General features: G+C 46.2%; 1 protein-coding gene across 6 annotated transcripts in view; it reads right to left on the bottom strand.

Moving 5' to 3' along the window:
- LOC144511902 (voltage-dependent L-type calcium channel subunit alpha-1S-like) overlaps positions 1–22,708 on the bottom strand; it is an 841,603-nt gene that overhangs the window by 498,826 nt on the left and 320,069 nt on the right. For all 6 annotated transcript variants that reach the window (XR_013500922.1, XR_013500923.1, XM_078242345.1 and 3 more), the window contains exons 25-26: positions 21,944–22,102; positions 14,108–14,218 (exon numbers count right to left, since the gene is read on the bottom strand). Coding sequence is in view for 4 of the 6 variants with exons in the window: in XM_078242345.1 (XP_078098471.1) it covers positions 14,108–14,218; positions 21,944–22,102 (270 nt within the window). In the remaining 2 variants the exon portion in view is untranslated. The remainder of the gene's footprint in view (positions 1–14,107; positions 14,219–21,943; positions 22,103–22,708) is intronic.

Raw genomic sequence — 22,708 nt, 5'->3', positions numbered from 1 at the left:
GTTAAGAAGGTTAAGGCTCCTGGGTTACAAGGAGAGGTGGCTAGATGGGTAGAGAACTGGCTTGGCCACAGGAGACAGAGGGTAGCAGTCAAAGGGTTGTTTTCCGGCTGGAGGTCTGTGACCAGTGGTGTTCCGCAGGGCTCTGTACTGGGACCTCTGCTATTTGTGATATATATAAATGATTTGGAAGAAGGTGTAACTGGTGTAATCTGCAAGTTTGCGGATGACACGAAGATGGCTGGACTTGCGGATAGCGATGAACATTGTCGGACAATACAGCAGGATATAGATAGGCTGGAAAATTGGGCGGAGAAATGGCAGATGGAATTTAATCCAGATAAATGCGAAGTGATGCATTTTGGAAGAACTAATGTAGGGGGGAGTTATACAATAAATGGCAGAACCATCAAGAGTATAGAAACACAGAGGGACCTAGGTGTGCAAGTCCACAAATCCTTGAAGGTGGCAGCACAGGTGGAGAAGGTGTGAGGAAGGCATATGGTATGCTTGCCTTTATAGGATGGGGTATAGAGTATAAAAGCTGGAGTCTGATGTTGCAGCTGTATAGAACGCTGGTTAGGCCACATTTGGAGTACTGCATCCAGTTCTGGTCGCCGCACTACCAGAAGGACGTGGAGGCTTTCGAGAGAGTGCAGAGAAGGTTTACCAGGATGTTGCCTGGTATGGAGGGTCTTAGCTATGAGGAGAGATTGGGTAAACTGGGCTTGTTCTCCCTGGAAAGACGGAGAATGAGGGGAGACCTAATAGAGATGTACAAAATTATGAAGGGTATGGATAGGGTGAACAGTGGGAAGCTTTTTCCCAGGTCGGAGGTGACGATCACGAGTGGTCACGGGCTCAAGGTGAGAGGGGCGAGGTATAACTCGGATATCAGAGGGACGTTTTTTACAAAGAGAGTGGTGGGGGCCTGGAATGTGCTGCCAAGTAGGGTGGTGGATGCAGACACGCTGGCATCGTTTAAGACTTACCTGGATAGTCACATGAGCAGTCTGGGAATGGAGAGATACAAACGAATGGTCTAGTTGGACCAATGAGCGGCACAGGCTTGGAGGGCTAAAGGGCCTGTTTCCTGTGCTGTACTGTTCTTTGTTCTTTATGACCAAAATGAATAGTAGAGCAGGCTTGAAGGGCCAAATGGTCTACTCCTGCTTCTAGTTTCTATGTTTCTAAATCATTGAATGTATTCAAGAAAAAGATAATTTTTCTGATTTTAATGGCATCAAGTGATATTGGGAGCAAGTGGGAATACGGCATTGAGATCAGCCTTAGAACATAGAACATAGAACATAGAACATTACAGCGCAGAACAGGCCCTTCGGCCCACGATGTTGCACCGACCAGTTAAAAAAAAAAACTGTGACCCTCCAACCTAAACCAATTTCTTTTCGTCCATGAACCTATCTACGGATCTCTTAAACGCCCCCAAACTAGGCGCATTTACTACTGATGCTGGCAGGGCATTCCAATCCCTCACCACCCTCTGGGTAAAGAACCTACCCCTGACATCGGTTCTATAACTACCCCCCCTCAATTTAAAGCCATGCCCCCTCGTGCTGGATTTCTCCATCAGAGGAAAAAGGCTATCACTATCCACCCTATCTAAACCTCTAATCATCTTATATGTTTCAATAAGATCCCCTCTTAGCCGCCGCCTTTCCAGCGAAAACAATCCCAAATCCCTCAGCCTCTCCTCATAGGATCTCCCCTCCATACCAGGCAACATCCTGGTAAACCTCCTCTGCACCCTCTCCAAAGCCTCCACATCCTTCCTGTAATGTGGGGACCAGAACTGCACACAGTACTCCAAGTGCGGCCGCACCAGAGTTGTGTACAGTTGCAACATAACGCTACGACTCCTAAATTCAATCCCCCTACCAATAAACGCCAAGACACCATATGCCTTCTTAACAACCTTATCTACTTGATTCCCAACTTTCAGGGATCTATGCACACATACACCTAGATCCCTCTGCTCCTCCACACTATTCAAAGTCCTCCCGTTAGCCCTATACTCAACACATCTGTTATTCCTACCAAAGTGAATTACCTCACACTTCTCCGCATTAAACTCCATCCGCCACCTCTCGGCCCAACTTTGCAACCTGTCTAAGTCTTCCTGCAAACTACGACACCCTTCCTCACTGTCTACCACACCACCGACTTTGGTGTCATCAGCAAATTTGCTAATCCACCCAACTATACCCTCATCCAGATCATTAATAAATATTACAAACAGCAGTGGCCCCAAAACAGATCCCTGAGGTACACCACTTGTAACCGCACTCCATGATGAATATTTACTATCAACCACCACCCTCTGTTTCCTATCCGCTAGCCAATTCCTGATCCAATTTCCTAGATCACCCCCAATCCCATACATCTGCATTTTCTGCAGAAGCCTACCATGGTGAACCTTATCAAACGCCTTACTAAAATCCATATATACCACGTCCACTGCCTTGCCCCCATCCACCTCCTTGGTCACTTTCTCAAAAAACTCAATAAGGTTAGTAAGGCACGACCTACCTGCCACAAAACCATGCTGACTATCACCTATCAATTCATTACTCTCCAAATAACTATAAATCCTATCCCTTATAATTTTTTCCAACATCTTGCCGACAACAGAAGTGAGACTCACCGGTCTATAATTCCCGGGGAAGTCTCTGTTCCCCTTCTTAAACAATGGGACAACATTCGCTAACCTCCAATCTTCTGGTACTATACCAGAGGCCAACGACGACCTGAAGATCAGAGCCAGAGGCTCTGCAATCACTTCTCTTGCCTCCCAGAGAATCCTTGGATAAATCCCATCCGGACCAGGGGATTTATCTATTTTCAGACCCTCCAGAATATCCTGCACATCCTCCTTATCAACTGTAATACTGTCTATTCTACTCCCTTGCAACCCAGTGTCCTCCTCAGCTATATTCATGTCCCCTTGCGTGAACACCGAAGAGAAATATTGGTTCAATGCTTCACCAATCTCCTCCGGTTCCACACATAACTTCCCTCTGCCATCTATAACTGGCCCTAAACTTGCCCTAACCAACCTTCTGTTCTTGACATACCTATAGAACGCCTTAGGATTCTCTTTAACCCTATCCGCCAAAGTCTTCTCATGTCCCCTTTTAGCCCTTCTAAGCTCGCTCTTCAACTCCCTCTTAGCCAATCTAAAGCTTTCTAGTGCACTACCCGAGTGCTCACGTCTCATCCGAACATAAGCCTCCTTTTTCTTTTTAACCAACAAAGAAACTTTTTTGGTGCACCACGGTTCCCTAGCCCTACCAATTCCTCCTTGCCTGACAGGGACATACCTATCACAGACTCGCAGTAGCTGCTCCTTGAAAAAACTCCACATGTCGGACGTTCCCAGTCCCTGTAATCTCCTAGTCCAACCTATGTTTCCTAATTCTCTCCTAATAGCCTCATAATTACCCTTCCCCCAGCTAAAACCACTGGCCCGAGGTTCATGCCTATCCCTTTCCATCACTAAGGTGAACGTAACCGAATTGTGGTCACTATCACCAAAATGCACACCAACTTCCAAGTCTAGCACCTGGTCTGGCTCATTTCCCAGCACCAGATCCAATATAGCCTCACCTCTAGTTGGCCTGTCTACATACTGAGTCAAAAAACCTTCCTGCACTCTTTGAACAAAAACTGACCCCTCTAACGAGCTAGAGCTATAACAATTCCAGTCAATATTAGTCAAGTTAAAATCCCCCATAACAATTGCCCTATTACTTTCACTCCTAAGCAGGATTGACTCCGCAATCCTTTCCTCAACCTCTCTAGAACTTTTAGGAGGTCTATAAAAGACTCCCAACAGGGTGACCTCTCCTCTCCTATTTCTAATCTCCGCCCATACTACCTCAACAGATAAGTCCTCATCAAACCTCCTCTCTGACACTGTGATACAATCTCTGACCAATAATGCTACCCCTCCCCCTCTTCTACCTCCTTCCCTACTTCGACTAAAACATTTGAACCCCGGGACCTGCAGCATCCATTCCTGCCCCTGCTCTATCCATGTCTCTGAAATAGCCACAACATCGAAGTCCCAGGTACTGATCCACGCTGCAAGTTCACCCACTTTATTGCGAATACTCCTGGCATTGAAGTATACACATTTCAAACCCTGCTCCACCCCACCTCTGCAATGCCGTGCATTGCAGTCCCCATCCATGCATCCCTCACTTTCAGCCCCACTACTCAGGATCCCTCCCCCCCCCCGAATCAGTTTAAACCTCCTTGCATGGCCTTAGCAAATTTACCCCCCAGGATATTGGTCCCCTTCTGATTAAGGTGTAGACCATCCTTCTCATAGAGGTCACACCTTCCCCAGTACGAGCCCCAATTGCTTATATCCTTGATCATATTGAATGGCGGAGAAGGCTCTAAACTCTCGTGAATACAGGCCCAGTCAAACCAACCTCTCATCCTAGGACAGTCCTGCCAACCCTGATATCAGCCTAGTGAAGGCTCGAAGGGCTGAGTGGCTACTTCTGCTCCTACTTGCTATGTTTCTGTGTTGGTTCCTCTGATTAGTGCAATCAGAACCAAGTGTGTGGTCAAGCAGGGGGCTCTGCTGTACAAGAGGGGAGGATGAATGTATGTACCTGCCTCTATAAGAAGTGAGTCACCTGACCTGAGGGAGCAATGGAAACAAAGTGAATGATCACATCAGGGGGTAGTGTCCTCTCTCAGGCAGAATCATCTGGCAGCCATGTAGTAAAGATGTAAAGACTGGAATTGCCCAGCGCTGCAAACCCCTTATACATAAGTTTCTCTCATCAATAAATAACAAAGCCTGAAATCTCTTGACAATGCCGTAATAGCCAGAACATAACAGTATGTTGCCTCCTTGGTGCCAGGGTAAAGGATGTTACAGAGTAACTACAGGACATTCTTCTGGGGGAGGGTGAACAGCCAGAGGTCATGTCCACGTTGGCACCAATAACTCAGGTAGGAAAGGGGATGAGGCCTTGAAAGCAGACCTTAGGAAGCTGGGAAGGAGATTAAAAAACATGACTCTAAAGCAGTAATCTCAGAATCACTCCCAATCCGACGTGCAAGTGAGCATAGAAATAGGGGAATTGAGTGGTGTGGCTGGAAAGCTGGTGTAGGAGGGAGGGTAACAGATTTGAAACATTGGGACCGGTTCTGGGGAAGGTGGGACCTGTGCAAGCTGGACAGCCGACACCTGAACACAACTGGGATGAATATCCTGGCAGGGAGAATTGCTCATGCTCTTGGAGGGATTTAAATGAGATCGATGGAAGGGATGGGAACCTGAGGGCAAATTCAGAGCAGGGGGAACAGGAGTTGCAGAATTAATTAGTGACTCTGAAAGACAGAAGGAACACAGGTTAAAAGGCGTACAGCACAGGATTTTGGCATGGGAAAAGGTTGAAGCAAATAAAACCATGAGCTGAGGACCTAGATGGACACATGGCAGCATGATATCATCACTACAACAGAAACGTGGCTTAAGAAGGGGCAAATTTCCCTGGATATAGAGTTTTCAGGCAGAATAGGGTGGGGGATAAGATGATGAGGGTGTAGCATTTTTGATGAAAGAATCAATTAAATCTGTGAGGAGGATATATGAAATGAAGCATCAATGAGGCCATACGGGTTGAGCTCAGAAGTAAAAAAGGGGCAGCCACACTGCCAGGACTGCACTAAACGCCCAAATAGTGGCAGGGAATTAGAAGAGCAAATATGTGGACAGATTTCTGAGAGCAAAAACAATAGGGTCGCAATGGTTGGGGACTTCAACTATCCTGATATCAACTGGGATACGGACAGTTTGCAGAGCGCAGACGCTGCAAAAGTCCTGAACTGCATTATAGAGTCATAGAGGTTTACAGCATAGAAACAGGCACTTCAGTCCAACTTGTCCATGCCGCCCATATCCCTCTGTACCCATCTTACCCATGTAACTGTCTAAATGCTTTTTAAAAGACAAAATTGTACCTGCCTCTATTACTATCTCTGGTAGCTTGTTCCAGACAGTCACCACCCTCTGTGTGAAAAAATTGCTCCCCTGGACACTTTTGTATCTCTCGTTTCTCAACTTAAACCTATGCCCTCTAGTTATAGACTCCCCTACCTTTGGGAAAAGATATGACTATCTCGCTGATTTATGCCCCTCATTATTTTATAGACCTCTGTAAGATCACTCTACACTCCAGAGAAAAAAGTCTCAGTCTATCCAACCTCTCCTTATAAACCATCAAGTCCGGGTAGCATCCTAGTAAATCTCTTCTGCACTCTTTCTCGTTTAATAATATCCTTTCTATAATAGGGTCACCAGAACTGTACACAGTATTCCAAGTGTTGCCTTACCAACGTCTTGTACAACCTCAACAAGACGTCCCAACTCCTGCATTTAATTACAAAACGCATTCAAGAGAGCTTTTTTAGTTAGCACTCAGCAAGCCCAAGGAGAGAGGCTGCAATTCTAAATTTAGTTTTAGGAAATGAAGATGGACAAGTGGATGAAGGAGCAGTAGGGAATCATTTTGGAGATAGTGAGATTTAACATCCTCATGGAAAAGGACAAAGAGAGAACTGGAGTAAAAGTTCTAAATTGGCAGAAGACAAATTTTACAAAGCTGAGACATGAGCTGGCAAGAGTGGAACGGATGAAGCTTTTAGAAGGAAACACTGTCAAATCAGTGGGAGGTATTCAAAAGTGAAATTCTACAGGCACAGTGTAGACACGTTCCCACAAAGAATCATAGAATCCCTGCAGTGCAGAAGGAAATTAGCTGTAAGTATTCGCATTCCAACCATTATTCATGTAAATTGAGTTTGTGTCTTTATATGCCCTGTTTGTGAACAGAACTCCCACTCGTCTGAAGAAGGGGCTTGGAGCTCCGAAAGCTTGTGTGGCTTTTGCTACCAAATAAACCTGTTGGACTTTAACCTGGTGTTGTTAAACTTCTTACTGTGTTTACCCCAGTCCAACGCCGGCATCTCCACATCATGCAGAAGGAAGCCATTCAGCTGATTGAGCCAGCACCAACAACTAGCCCACACAGGCCCTATCCCCATGCATTTACATTGCTAATCCCCCTGACACTAAGGGACAATTTATCATGCCAATCCACCTAACCTGCACATCTTTGGTATGTGGGAGAAAACCGGAGCACCCGGAGAAAACCGGAGAATGTGCAAACTCCACACAAAGTCACCCGAGGGTGGAATCGAACCTGGGTCCCTGGCACTGTGAGGCAGCAGTGCCAACCAGTGCCACCATGCCACCCAAAAATGATGGTCCTGCCAAATTTAGAGCCCCCTGGTTATCCAGAAGCATACAGCCCAAGATAAAGGAGGAAAAGAACGTTTATGACAGTCACAAAATACTTAATACTGTGGAAAGCCTTGAGGAGTGTAGAATGCACAGTGTGATGTGAAAATGGAAATTAGGAAAGCAAAAAGAGGATACAAAAAGTACTGGCAGGTAAAATCAAAGAAAATCTTGAAATGTTTGACCAACACATTAAGAGCAAGAGAATAACTAAGGAAATGTTAGGGCCTATCATAAATGTACATGGTACCTTTTGAGTTGATGCAGAGGATGTGGGCAGAGATCTCAATGAGTACCTTGGTACTTTGTCTCTGTCTTCACTATGGAAAGGGATGATGCCGACATTCCAGTTAAAGAGGAAGAGTATGAAATATTAGATATGATAAGCAAAATGAGAGAGGAAGTATTGGAGGGACTGGCATCCTTGAAGGTGGATAAATCAATCAGGCCAGTTGAATGGTATCATTTGCTATTGAAGGATGCTAGGGAGGAAGCAATGGACGCTCTGAAGATTATTTTCCAATCAGGCCAGAGGGTTGGAGCTCTGCGGATATTGTACCATTATTTAAAAAGGCTGCGGGAAATAGGCCAGAAAACTATAGACTGGTCAGTTTCACTTCAGTGGAGGGCAAATTATTAAAAACAATTCTGAGGCACAGGATAAACTATCACTTTGAAGGACACGATTAATCAGGGTGAGACAGCATGGTTTTCTCGTGAAAGATCGTGTCTTACCAGCTGAATAGAATTTTTTGAGGAAATAACAAGGATTGATGAGGGGAGTGTAGTGGATGTTATGTAAGGCTTTGACTGGTTAGAAAAGTGAGATCTCATGGGATACAGAGGAAGGTAGTGGGCTGTATCCAAAATTGGCTCAGTGACACAAAACAAAGGGTAATGATCGATGGATGTTTTTGTGAATGGAAAGCGATTTCCTGTGGTGTTCCACAGGACTCAGTGTTGGAGCCCTTGCTGTTTGTTAAATGATTTGGACTCATGGGACACATGATTGGGAAGTTTACAGGTGACACAAGAATTGACCGTGTAGTTGATAGTGAAGAGGGTAGCTGTCGACTCCATAATGATATTCCTGCCCCTGGATAGAGCAGGGGCAGGAATGGATGCTGCAGGTCCCGGGGTTCAAATGTTTTAGTCGAAGTAGGGAAGGAGGTAGAAGAGGGGGAGGGGTAGCATTATTGGTCAGAGATTGTATCACAGTGTCAGAGAGGAGGTTTGATGAGGACTTATCTGTTGAGGTAGTATGGGCGGAGATTAGAAATAGGAGAGGAGAGGTCACCCTGTTGGGAGTCTTTTATAGACCTCCTAAAAGTTCTAGAGAGGTTGAGGAAAGGATTGCGGAGTCAATCCTGCTTAGGAGTGAAAGTAATAGGGCAATTGTTATGGGGGATTTTAACTTGACTAATATTGACTGGAATTGTTATAGCTCTAGCTCGTTAGAGGGGTCAGTTTTTGTTCAAAGCGTGCAGGAAGGTTTTTTGACTCAGTATGTAGACAGGCCAACTAGAGGTGAGGCTATATTGGATCTGGTGCTGGGAAATGAGCCAGACCAGGTGCTAGACTTGGAAGTTGGTGTGCATTTTGGTGATAGTGACCACAATTCGGTTACGTTCACCTTAGTGATGGAAAGGGATAGGCATGAACCTCGGGCCAATGGTTTTAGCTGGGGGAAGGGTAATTATGAGGCTATTAGGAGAGAATTAGGAAACATAGGTTGGACTAGGAGATTACAGGGACTGGGAACGTCCGACATGTGGAGTTTTTTCAAGGAGCAGCTACTGCGAGTCTGTGATAGGTATGTCCCTGTCAGGCTAGGAGGAATTGGTAGGGCTAGGGAACCGTGGTGCACCAAAAAAGTTTCTTTGTTGGTTAAAAAGAAAAAGGAGGCTTATGTTCGGATGAGACGTGAGCACTCGGGTAGTGCACTAGAAAGCTTTAGATTGGCTAAGAGGGAGTTGAAGAGCGAGCTTAGAAGGGCTAAAAGGGGACATGAGAAGACTTTGGCGGATAGGGTTAAAGAGAATCCTAAGGCGTTCTATAGGTATGTCAAGAACAGAAGGTTGGTTAGGGCAAGTTTAGGGCCAGTTATAGATGGCAGAGGGAAGTTATGTGTGGAACCGGAGGAGATTGGTGAAGCATTGAACCAATATTTCTCTTCGGTGTTCACGCAAGGGGACATGAATATAGCTGAGGAGGACACTGGGTTGCAAGGGAGTAGAATAGACAGTATTACAGTTGATAAGGAGGATGTGCAGGATATTCTGGAGGGTCTGAAAATAGATAAATCCCCTGGTCCGGATGGGATTTATCCAAGGATTCTCTGGGAGGCAAGAGAAGTGATTGCAGAGCCTCTGGCTCTGATCTTCAGGTCGTCGTTGGCCTCTGGTATAGTACCAGAAGATTGGAGGTTAGCGAATGTTGTCCCATTGTTTAAGAAGGGGAACAGAGACTTCCCCGGGAATTATAGACCGGTGAGTCTCACTTCTGTTGTCGGCAAGATGTTGGAAAAAATTATAAGGGATAGGATTTATAGTTATTTGGAGAGTAATGAATTGATAGGTGATAGTCAGCATGGTTTTGTGGCAGGTAGGTCGTGCCTTACTAACCTTATTGAGTTTTTTGAGAAAGTGACCAAGGAGGTGGATGGGGGCAAGGCAGTGGACGTGGTATATATGGATTTTAGTAAGGCGTTTGATAAGGTTCACCATGGTAGGCTTCTGCAGAAAATGCAGATGTATGGGATTGGGGGTGATCTAGGAAATTGGATCAGGAATTGGCTAGCGGATAGGAAACAGAGGGTGGTGGTTGATAGTAAATATTCATCATGGAGTGCGGTTACAAGTGGTGTACCTCAGGGATCTGTTTTGGGGCCACTGCTGTTTGTAATATTTATTAATGATCTGGATGAGGGTATAGTTGGGTGGATTAGCAAATTTGCTGATGACACCAAAGTCGGTGGTGTGGTAGACAGTGAGGAAGGGTGTCGTAGTTTGCAGGAAGACTTAGACAGGTTGCAAAGTTGGGCCGAGAGGTGGCGGATGGAGTTTAATGCGGAGAAGTGTGAGGTAATTCACTTTGGTAGGAATAACAGATGTGTTGAGTATAGGGCTAACGGGAGGACTTTGAATAGTGTGGAGGAGCAGAGGGATCTAGGTGTATGTGTGCATAGATCCCTGAAAGTTGGGAATCAAGTAGATAAGGTTGTTAAGAAGGCATATGGTGTCTTGGCGTTTATTGGTAGGGGGATTGAATTTAGGAGTCGTAGCGTTATGTTGCAACTGTACACAACTCTGGTGCGGCCGCACTTGGAGTACTGTGTGCAGTTCTGGTCCCCACATTACAGGAAGGATGTGGAGGCTTTGGAGAGGGTGCAGAGGAGGTTTACCAGGATGTTGCCTGGTATGGAGGGGAGATCCTATGAGGAGAGGCTGAGGGATTTGGGATTGTTTTCGCTGGAAAGGCGGCGGCTAAGAGGGGATCTTATTGAAACATATAAGATGATTAGAGGTTTAGATAGGGTGGATAGTGATAGCCTTTTTCCTCTGATGGAGAAATCCAGCACGAGGGGGCATGGCTTTAAATTGAGGGGGGGTAGTTATAGAACCGATGTCAGGGGTAGGTTCTTTACCCAGAGGGTGGTGAGGGATTGGAATGCCCTGCCAGCATCAGTAGTAAATGCGCCTAGTTTGGGGGCGTTTAAGAGATCCGTAGATAGGTTCATGGACGAAAAGAAATTGGTTTAGGTTGGAGGGTCACAGTTTTTTTTTTTAACTGGTCGGTGCAACATCGTGGGCCGAAGGGCCTGTTCTGCGCTGTTATGTTCTATGTTCTATGTTCTATATCAATGGTTTGGTTGAGTGGGCAGAGAAGTGGCAAATGGAATTCAATCTGGAAAAGTGACAGCAAACATACCAAGGGAACACTCAATAAATGGGAAACTATTGAGAGGGTTGAGTGTTTGAAGTTTATTTATTAGTGCCACAAGTAGGCTTACATTATCACTGCAATGAAGTTTCTGTGAAAATCCCCAAGTTGCCACACTTCAGCGCCTGTTCAGATACACTGAGGGAGAATTTAGCATGGCCAATGCACCTAACTGGCCTGTTTTTCAAACTGTGGGAGGAAACCAGAGCACCCGGAGGAAACCCACGCAAACACAGGGAGAACGTGCAAACTCCACACAGTCAGCGACCCGAAGCTGGAATTGAACCTGGGTTCCTGGCGCTGTGAGGCAGCAGTGCTAACCAATGTGCCGCCCAAGTGAGAAACTTTAGTGTGAATGTCCACAGATTCCTGAAGGTGGCAGGACAGGTCGATAAATTGGTAAAGAAAGCATTTTGAACACTTTCTTTTATTGAGTGAAGTATTGAGTACAAAAGCAAAGATGTAACGCTGAAACAAAATGCTGGTTAGGCCACAGCTGGAATTTTGTGGATAGTTATGATTATATTGCAGCAAGAACACAATTGCTCTGGAGAGAGTACAGGGAGACTGACAAGAATGTTGCCAGGGCTTGAAAACTGTAGCTATGAGAAGAGATTGAATAGGCTCGGGTTGTTTTCCTTCGAACAGAGTCGGTGCTCTAGTGGTATTGTCACTGGTCTAATAAGTTAGTTACCCAGAGTAACTGGGGACCCGGGTTCAAATCCCACCAGAGCAGATGGTGAAATTTGAATCCAATAAAAATCTAGAACTAAAAGTCTCATGATGACCATTGTCGATTGTCGCAAAATCCTGGTGCCCTCGAGGGAAGGAAATCTGCTGTCCTCACCTGGTCTGACCTAATGTGACTTCAGACCCACAAACTGACTTGTAACTGCCCTCAGTTTAAGGGTAATTAGGGATAGGAAACAAATACTGGCCCAGCCAGTGCCCCTCACATCTCATGAAAGAATGAAAAAAAGAGGCAGAGGGGTGACCTAATGGAGGTGTACAAAATTATGAGGGGCTTTGAAAGGGTAGATAGAAAAGACTTGTTTCAATTACCAGATAAAAGGATCAGAGGGAACATGAGGAAAAGCTTTTTCACCTCGAGGGTGGTGCGTGTCTGGAATTCACTTCCCAAGTTGGTGGTTGTGTTTGAAACATTGAATTCATTTAAAAACGGTACCTGGATCTCTATCTGAAGTGCTGGAACCTGCGAGACTACAGACCAGGTGCTGGAAAGTGGGTTTTTCTCATTTCAAGCCAGTGCAGACACGATGGGAGTTTTTTTGCACCATCACTTTCCTATGCCTCTATTGCCACGGTAACTACCACAATGTGCTTTGTATTATTCCAATTATTCATTTCAGTCGGTGTTAGAGAGGTAATGATAACCTGGGACTACAAAGACTAATAATTGGAGATAGACTAATTTAGAGTGAATATAGTATAGAAAGAATACAAAATACCTGGGGTGGAATTCTCCCAAAAAAATTCTAAGTGTTGAATTCACAGGACAACTGGAGTAATTCACACTGTTTTTCTCAGTGGGAGTTCAGACTAGAATCTCCCACACTCTGTGCACTGCAGAGGTCACCAGCATGAATATCATTAGATTTCAGGGGGCAGGGCCTCTTCCTGCCCAGGAGGCTGAAACCAGCAGGCCTCTGCGCATGCACAGTGATCCTGAACTGTCAGCCTCCCATTTGCTGGCCAGCTCAATTGCTGGCCAGCCTGGGACCTCCACAGTGCTGCCCCCCAACCCTCCCACAGCCCGATCGCAGCCCTCTCCTGGCCATTCCTGGGCCAGCCTTGACCACTGCCCCTCTCCCCAAGTCCTGGACTGCCCAGATCTCCAGCCTCCCCACCCCAACAGTGCAGACACCCCCATAGGCAGGCCGGGAGAACTCAGTCCATGGTCCGCTAATTCCATTAAAATTAGATATAAATAAAGATTTAAATTACTTATCTGGTCTTCCTGCTGGTTTTGAGCGCGGATCTGATGGTGCTTGAAATCCAGCGCTGGGAGATGGTGCGCACGGCAGGAATGCATGCGCGAATCCCGCACATGCTTGGCCATGAGATTTTCCCACCCCGCTGCATTAGAAAATTAGTGCAGCGGGGTAGGAGAATCCCTCCCCCTGGAGTTACAAAGGTACGGTTTGCACAGAAACACATGACCACTGTTAGAGAATTTAAACATGTATTTTTTGAAAACATATTATACTCTGTATTAAAGCACGCACCTTGGCTAATGACACTCTAAGGCATGATGGGATACAGCTGAACAAGAAGAACCACATTCTTACAGCGACTGAGTGTGGGCTTTAAAAAAATACAAGCTTCCCAGACAGTAGAATGAATAGAATAATTCAACTTTCTTGATAAGGGGTTGCTAAGTGGACTCTATGGACCGATGTATTGGGATTGCTTGGAGACAGTGGGCAAGAACTTTCAGATTCAACTGACCTATGTATTCTCAGACTGCCAGAGAGTAGAATGTTATTGGCCAACGTAAATGATTCATACTAAAATGATTGGCTCATGTCTGGCTAGAATGAACTAAAGAGGCGGGCAAATGATTTTTGAAGAATGTATAATTGTAATACTGATAACAATGCAGTTTAGAATAATTTGGGCTTCCCCAAATTGTTCTCCTATGCGTGTGGACCAAGCCTGGGCAATAATTCTTTCGCGAAAGTGACTGTCTCCGTGAGTTCTTTGTGTTTGCTGAGCTGTGATTAATAAAAAGAAATCGCTCACATGAAAGCCAGCATAATACATAGGTCTCTGAAAAACTTCAACAGTCAGGGTCACACTTACTTTTGCTTTGAAAGCACAGAGTTTAAAAACCATTTCCAGTGCGAAGAGCCCAGTGAAAACCACATTCAACATGTCCGATAACTGGTTCATCTCCTCCGACTGTTCATAGTGCTGTGGATAAACATACAGTAAGTTCAATTCACAACGCCCTCCATCATACCGCAAGCTCATCCTCACCATCATCTGATCCCCAACCTCACCCACCTACTTGCACACTGAGTCCAGACTGACTTTCAACCCAATCTCTGATTCTCACCCAACTCCCACTCCCTTGCAGAAATCTGACCATGACCCCAATTTATGACCCTCACGCTAACCTTCACCTCACCCTCACCCTCGCTCCAAGCACACCATAAGATTCAACCCTCACCCACAACCTGATCTCCACACATCCTCAATCCACAACTTGATTCGTCACCCTGACCCCCGTCCTACACCCTCATCCGACTCTCATTCTCACCCTCGCCCCGATCCCTGACTCTCACCCTCACCTCGCTCTCACCCTGAACCCCAGCTAGGAACATAGGGACAAGGGTAGACAATTCCGCCGATCCAACCCGCTCTGCTATTCATGATTGTCCATCAGAAATCTATCAATCTCTGCTTCAAACACACTCAGTGACTGAGCTTCCACAGCCCTCTGGGGTAGAGAATTCCAAAGATTCACAACCTTCTGTGTTTTTTTTTTATTCATTCGTGGGACATGGGCTTCGCTGGCTGGCATTTATTGCCCATCCCTAGTTGCCTTTGAGAAGGTGGTGGTGAGCTGCATTCTTGAATCGCTGCAGTCCATGTGGTGTGGGTTGGCCCACGGTGCCATCAGGGATGGAATTCCAGGATTTTGACCCAGCGACTGCGAAGGAACGGCGATATATTTCCAAGTCAGGACATTGAGTGGCTTGGAGGGGAACTTGCAGGTGGTGGTGTTCCCATATATCTGCTGCCCTTATCCTTCTAGATGGAAGTGGTCATGGGTTTGGAAGGTGCTGTCTAAGGATCTTTGGTGAATTGCTGCAGTGCATCTTGTAGTTAGTACACACTGCTGCTACTGAGCATCGGTGGTGGAGGGTTTGAATGTTTGTGGATGTGGTTCCAATCAAGCGGTCTGCTTTGTCCTGGATGGTGTCAAGCTTCTTGAGTGTTGTTGGAGCTGCACCCATCCAGGCAAGTGGGGAGTATTCCATCACACTCCTGACTTGTGCCTTGTAGATGGGGATATGCTTTGGGGAATCAGGAGGTGAGTTACTCGCTGCAGTATTCCTAGCCTCTGACCTGCTCTTGTAGCCACTGTGTTTATATGGTAAGTCCAGTTGAGTTTCTGGTCAACGATAACCACATGGATGTTGACAATTGGGAATTCAGTGATGGTAACACCACTGAATGTCAAGGGGCAGTGGTTAGAATGTCTCTTTTTGCTGATAGTCATTGCCTGGCATTTGTGTGGCGTGAATGTTACCTGCTACTTGTCAGCCCAAGCCTGGATATTGTCCAGATCTTGTTGCATTTAGATCATAGAAACCCTACAGTGCAGAAGGAGGCCATTCAGCCCATCGAGTCTGCACCGACCACAATCCCACCCATGCCCTACCCCCACATATTTACCCGCTAATCCCTCTAACTACGCATCTCAGGGACAGTTTTTAACCTGGCCAATCAACCTAACCCGCACATCTTTGGACTGTGGGAGGAAACCGGAGCACCCGGAGGAAACCCACGCAGACACGAGGAGAATGTGCAAACTCCACACAGACAGTGACCCGAGCCGGGAATCGAACCCGGGACCCTGGAGCTGTGAAGCAGCAGTGCTAACCACTGTGCTACCGTGCCGCCCTAACATGGACTGCTTCAGTATCTGAGGAGTCATGAATGGTGCTAAACATTATGCAATCATCGGCGAACATCCCCTCTTCTGACCTTATGACGGAAGGAAGGTCATTGATGAAGCAGCTAAAGATTGCTGGGTCTAGGACACTACCCTGAGGGACTCCTGCAGAGATGTTCTAGAGCTGAGATGACTGACCCTCCATAACCACAACCATCTTCCTATGTATCAGGTATGACTCCAGCCAGCGGAGAGTTTGCCCAATGATACCCATTGATTCCAGTTGATGGCACGCTCTGTCGAATATGACCTTGATGTCAATGGCAGTCACTCTCATCTCACCTCTGGAATTCAGCTCTTTTGCCCATGTTTGAACCAAGGCTGTAATGAGGTCAGGAGCTGAGTAACCCTGATGAAACCCAAACTGGGCGTCACTGAGCAGGTTATTGCTGAGCATGTACTGCTTGATAGCACTGTTGATGACCCCTTTCACCACTTTATTGATGATCGAGAATGGACTGATTGGGTGGTAACTGGCTGAGTTGGATTTTTCCTGCTTTTTATATACAGGACATACCTCAGCAATTTTCCACATTATTGGGTAGATGCCAGTGTTGCAATTGTGCTGGAAGAGCTTGGCAAGGGGAGTGGTAAGTTCTGGAGCACAAGTCTTCAATTCTATTGCCGGAATGTTATCAGGGCCCATTGCCTTTGCAGTATCCAGTGCCTCCAATCGTTTCTTGATATCACGTGAAGTGAATCGAATTGGCTGGAGATTGGTGTCAGAGATGCTGGGGACCACCGGAGGAGGCCGAGATGGATCATCCAATCGGTACTTCTGGCTGAATATTGCTGCGGATACTTCAGCCTTATCTTTTGCACTGATGTGCTGGGGTCCTCCATCATTGAGGATGGGGATATCTGTGGAGCCTCCTCCAGGAGTTGTTTATTTGTCCACCACCATTCACGACTGGATGAGGAAGGACTGCAGAGCTTAGATCTGATCCGCTGGCTGTGGGATTGCTTAGCTCTGTCTAAGACTTGCTGTTTTTGCCATTTGGCATGCAAGTAGTCCTGTTTGGTAGCTTCACCGAGTTGACACCTCATTTTTAGCTATGCCTTGTGTTGTTCCTGGCATGCCCTCCTGCACTCTCCATTGAACCACTCTTCATTCTCCTCATCTTGGTCTTAAGTGGCACCCCAGTTATTTTGAAATTGACTCCCCAACCAATGGGCACATCTTCATAGAATCAGAGAATCCCTACAGTGCAGGAGGCCATTTGGCCCATCGAGCCCACATTGACAACAATCCCACCAGGCACTATCCACGTGACCCCATGTATTTACCTGCTCATCCCCCTGACACAAAGGGACAATTCAGCATGTCCACTTAACCTAACCCGCACATTTTTGGACTGTGGGAGGAAACCGGAGCACCTGGGTTAAACCCACACAGACACGGGAAGATTGTGCAGACCCCACGCAGATAATGACACAAGGCCAGAACTGAACCTGGGTCCTGAACCTGGCAGTGCAAACCACTGAGCTTCCCTTCGGCATCTATCCTGTCTATTCCTTTAAGTATTTTGTAGGTTTCAATGAGATCACCTCTCATTCTTCAAAACTCTGGGGAATACAGGCCCAGTTTACCTCATCTCTCTTCATAAGACAGTCCCACCATCCTGGGAACAAGTTTGCTGCACTCCCTCTATGGCAATAACATCCTTTCTGAGGTAAAGGGACCAAAACTGCACACACTACTCCAGGTGTGGTCTAACCAGGGTTCTATACAATTGAAGCAGACCTCACTACCCCCGTATTCAAATCCTTTTGTGATAAAGGCTAACATTCCCCATTAGCCTTCCTAATAGCTTGCTGCACCTGGAGTGATTTATGGACAAGGACACCGAGGTCCCTCTGTACATCTACACTTTCTAATTTCTTACCATTCAGAAAATACTTTGCACATCTGTTCCTTCTACCAAAGTGGATTACCTCACATTTTTCCACATTACATTCCATCTGCCATATTCTTGCCCACTCACTAAGTCTGTCCAAATCCTCCTGTAGCCACTTTACATCTTCCCCACAAAGCACATTCCCACCTAGCTTTGTATCATCCGTGAACTTGGAAATGTTATATTTGGGACCCACGACCAAATCATTGATATATATTAAAGTCATAGAGGTTACAGCATCGAAACAGGCCCTTTGGCCCAACTTGTCTAAGCCGCCTTTTTTTTTAAACCCCTATGCTAGTCCCAGTTGCCCGCATTTGGCCCATATCCCTCTATACCCATCTTACCCCTGTAACTGTCTAAATGATTTTTAAAAGACAAAATTTTACCTGCCTCTACTACTACCTCTGGCAGTTTGTTCCAGACACTGTGTGTGAAAAAATTGCCCCTCTGGACACTTTTGTATCTCTCCCCTCTCACCTTAAACCTATGCCCTCTAGTTTTAGACTCCCCTACCTTTGGGAAAAGATATTGACTATCTAGGTGATCTATGCCCCTCATTATTTTATAGACCTCTATAAGATCACCCCTCAGCCTTCTACACTCCAGAGAAAAAAGTCCCAGTCTATCCAGCCTCTCCTTATAACTCAAACCATCAAGTGCCGGTAGCATCCTCGTAAATCTTGTCTGCACTTTTTCTAGCTTAATAATATCCTTTCTACAATAGGGTGATCAGAACTGTACACAGTATTCCAAGTGTGGCCTTACCAACGTCTCATACAACTTCAACAAGACGTCCCAACTCCTGTATTCAATGTTCTAACCAATGAAACCAAGCATACTGAATGCCTTCTTCACCACTCTGTCCACCTGTGATTACACTTTCTTTGATTTGATTTATTATTGTCAGATATAAACATATAGTGAAAAGTATTGTTTCTTGCGCACTATACAGACAAAAGATACCGTTCATAGAGAAGGAAACGAGAGAGTGCAGAATGTAGTGTTACAGTCATAGCTAAGGTGTAGAGAAAGATCAACTTAATGCAAGGTAAGTCCATTCAAAAGTCTGACAGCAGCAGGGAAGAAGCTGTTCTTGAGTCAGTTGGTATGTGACCTCAGACTTTTGTATCTTTTCCAGAAGGAAGAAAGTGGAAGAGAGAATGTCCGGGATGCGTGGGGTCCTTAATTATGCTGGCTGCTTTGCCGAGGCAGCGGAAAGTGTTGACAGAGTGAATGGATGGGAGGCTGGTTTGTGTGATGGATTGGGCTACATTCACGACCTTTTGTAGTTCCTTGCAGGGGCGGCACGGTAGCACAGTGGTTAGCACTGCTGCTTCACAGGTCCAGGGTCCCGGGTTCGATTCCCGGCTCGGGTCACTGTCTGTGTGGAGTTTGCACATTCTCCTCGTGTCTGCGTGGGTTTCCTCCGGGTGCTCCGGTTTCCTCCCACAGTCCAAAGATGTGCGGGTTAGGTTGATTGGCCAGGTTAAAAATTGCCCCTTAGAGTCCTGGGATGTGTAGGTTAGAGGGATTAGTGGGTAAAAATATGTGGGGGTAGGGCCTGGGTGGGATTGTGGTCGGTGCAGACTCGATGGGCCGAATGGCCTCCTTCTGCACTGTAGGGTTTCTATGAATCTATGAAGTCTTGGACAGAGCAGGAGCCATGCCAAGCTGTGAAAGAAAGAATGCTTTCTATGGTGCATCTGTAAAAGTTGGTGAGAGTCGTAGCTGACATGCCAAATTTCCTTAGTCTTCTGAGAAAGTAGAGGCGTTGGTGGGCTTTCTTAACTATAGTGTTGGCATGGGGGGGACCAGGACAGGCTGTTGGTGATCTGGACACCTAAAAACTTGAAGCTCTCGACACTTTCTACTTCGTCCCCATTGATGTAGACAGGGGCATGTTCTCCTTTACGCTTCCTGAAGTCAATGACAATCTCCTTCGTTTTGTTGACATTGAGGGAGAGATTATTGTTGCCGCATCAGTTCTCCAGATTTTCTATCTCATTCCTGTACTTTGACTCATCATTGTGGTGTCGTCAGCAAACTTGAAAATCGAGTTGGAGGGGAATTTGGCCACACGGTCATAGGTGTATAAGGAGTATAGTAGGGGGCTGAGAACACAGCCTTGTGGGGCACCGGTGTTGAGGATGATCGTAGAGGAGGTGTTGTTGCTTATCCTCACTGATTGTGGCCTGTGATCTAAGAAGTTCAGGATCTAGTCACAGAGGGAGATGCCGAGGCCCAGGCCACGGAGTTTGGAGATGAGTTTCATGGGAATAATAGTGTTGAAGGCTGAACTGTTGTCAATAAATAGGAGTCTAACATAGGTGTCCTTGTTATCGAGATTGAGGGTTGAGTGCAGGTCCAGGGAAATGGCAAATGCTGTGGACCTGTTGCAAACTGTAGTGGATCCAGGTAGTCCGGGAGGCTGGAATTGATTCGTGCCATGACGAACCTTTCGAAGCACTTCATAATGATGGATGTCAGAGCCACCGGCCGATAGTCATTAAGGCATGCTGCTTGGTTTTTCTTAGGTACCAGGATGATGGCCATCTTCTTGAAGTAGATAGGGACCTCAGATTGTTGTAAAGAGAGGTTGAAGATGTCTGTGAATACCTCTGCCAGCTGATCCACGCAGGATCTGAGTGCACGTCCGGGTACCCCATCCGGGCCAGTTGCTTTCCGTGGATTGACCTTCAAGAAAGCTGCTCTGACACCTGCATTGGTGACCCCAGATACAGGTTCATCCAGAGCTTCCAGGGTGGAGGGCATGCTCTCGCTGACCTCTTGCTCAAAACGGGCGTAGAATGCATTGAGCTCATCAGGGAGGGGTGTATTGGAGCCGGCGATTTTACATGCCTTCATCTTATAGCTTGTTATGTCTTGCAGACCTTTCCATAGTCGACAGGGGTCGGTGTGGCTAGCCTGGGACTCTAGCTTGGTCCGGTATTGTCTTTTGGCATCTTTCATGGATCTCCTTAGATCGTATCTGGCTTTCTTGTATAGATGTGGAGATGCCGGCGTTGGACTAAGGTAAACACAGTAAGAGTTTTAACAACACCAGGTTAAAGTCCAACAGGTTTATTTGGTAGCAAATACCATTCGCTTTCGGAGCGCTGCTCCTTTGTCAGATGGAGTGGAAATCTGCTCTCAAACAGGGCACAGAGACACAAAATGAAGTTACAGAATACTGATTAGAATGCAAATCTCTACAGCCAACCAGGTCTTAAAGATACAGACAATGTGAGTGGAGGGAGCATTAAGCACAGGTTAAAGAGATGTGTATTGTCTCCATACAGGACAGCCAGCAAGTCCAGGAGGCAAGCTGTGGGGGTTACTGATAGTGTGACATAAACCCAACATCCCGGTTTAGGCCGTCCTCCGCTGAAATGTGGTCACGGGCATTCAGCCTCTGATCTTCGGGTAAGCGTTCTCCAAGGCGGCCTTCACGACACACGAAAGCTCAGAGTCACTGAGCAGAAACTGATAGCCAAGTTCCGCACACATGAGGACGGCCTAAACCGGGATGTTGGGTTTATGTCACACTATCAGTAACCCCTCCAGCTTGCCTCCTGGACTTGCTGGCTGTCCTGTCTGGAGACAATACACATCTCTTTAACCTATGCTTAATGCTCCCTTATGGAGGGAAATGGGCCAAACACAGGCAATTGGGACTAGTTTGATGGTAAAAACTGGGTGGCATGGACAAGTTAGACCGAAGGGCGAGGTTCCATGTTGTAAACCTCTGTGACTCTATGTGACAGGTAGTGTATTGCTGCTTTAGCCAGCATTGGAAAAAATAGCTGAGACTGAGATGTATCGTTAACCCAGCACTGCCGCAGAATAGGATATCCACACACTGAACACTTCATTACAGAACTGAAGGAAACTTGCTCCCCAAATGCATTCAATCCTGCTCCCTCCTGCTGGAGGTTGAATCGCTTCAGTCTCCCAACACATTCCCCAAACCCATTCCCAGTGCTCCAGAAACACATCTATGTACACAACATACATATTAAAATGAACAGACAAACTAAATGAACAAACACTCACCTGCATCCCAAGACAGATGGTGTTGAGGAGGATGAGGGCGAACATGAGGTATTCAAAATATGAGGAAGTCACCACGTACCATACCTTATACTGATATGTGTTCTTGGGAATATATCTCATTAGCGGTCGTGCCTTGAGAGCATATTGGACACACTGACGCTGCAAAGGAAGCAGGATTAGTAACAAAGTGCAGGAATGGAAAGATCAGGAAGAATAAACTACAGCATCCTAACTCAAAGCTTGAATCGCAGATTTGGGATTTGAATGAGGATTGTAACTCGGGTACGGGATGAGAGTGAGCATTGCTACTCAGGTGCGGGATGAGTGCGTGAATTATTACTCAGGTACGGGATGTTAGTCGGGTACATGATGAGAGTGAGGATTGTTAGTGAGGTACAGGATGAGAGTAAGGATTGTTACTCGAATACAGGATGAGTCAGGAGTGTTACACAGATATAGGATAAAAGTAAGGATTGTTACTCGGGTACGGGATAAGAGTGAGGATTGTTACTCAGGTACAGGATGACAGTGAGGAATGTTACTTGAGTATGTGATGAGATTGAGGATTGTTACTCGGGTGCGCAATGAGAGTAGGCCTTGCGACTCCGGTACGGGATGAGAGTGAGTATTGTTACTCAGATACATGATGAGAGTGATGATTCTCGGGTACAGGATAAGAGTGAGAATTATTACTTGGGTACACATTGAGTGGAGCATTGTTACTCAGGTACGGGATGAACGGTAGCATTGTCACTTGGGCACAGG

Source organism: Mustelus asterias, chromosome 25 (assembly GCF_964213995.1).
Source record: "Mustelus asterias chromosome 25, sMusAst1.hap1.1, whole genome shotgun sequence".
Lineage (NCBI taxonomy): Eukaryota > Metazoa > Chordata > Chondrichthyes > Carcharhiniformes > Triakidae > Mustelus > Mustelus asterias.
This window is presented reverse-complemented; position numbering and strand designations above follow the sequence as displayed.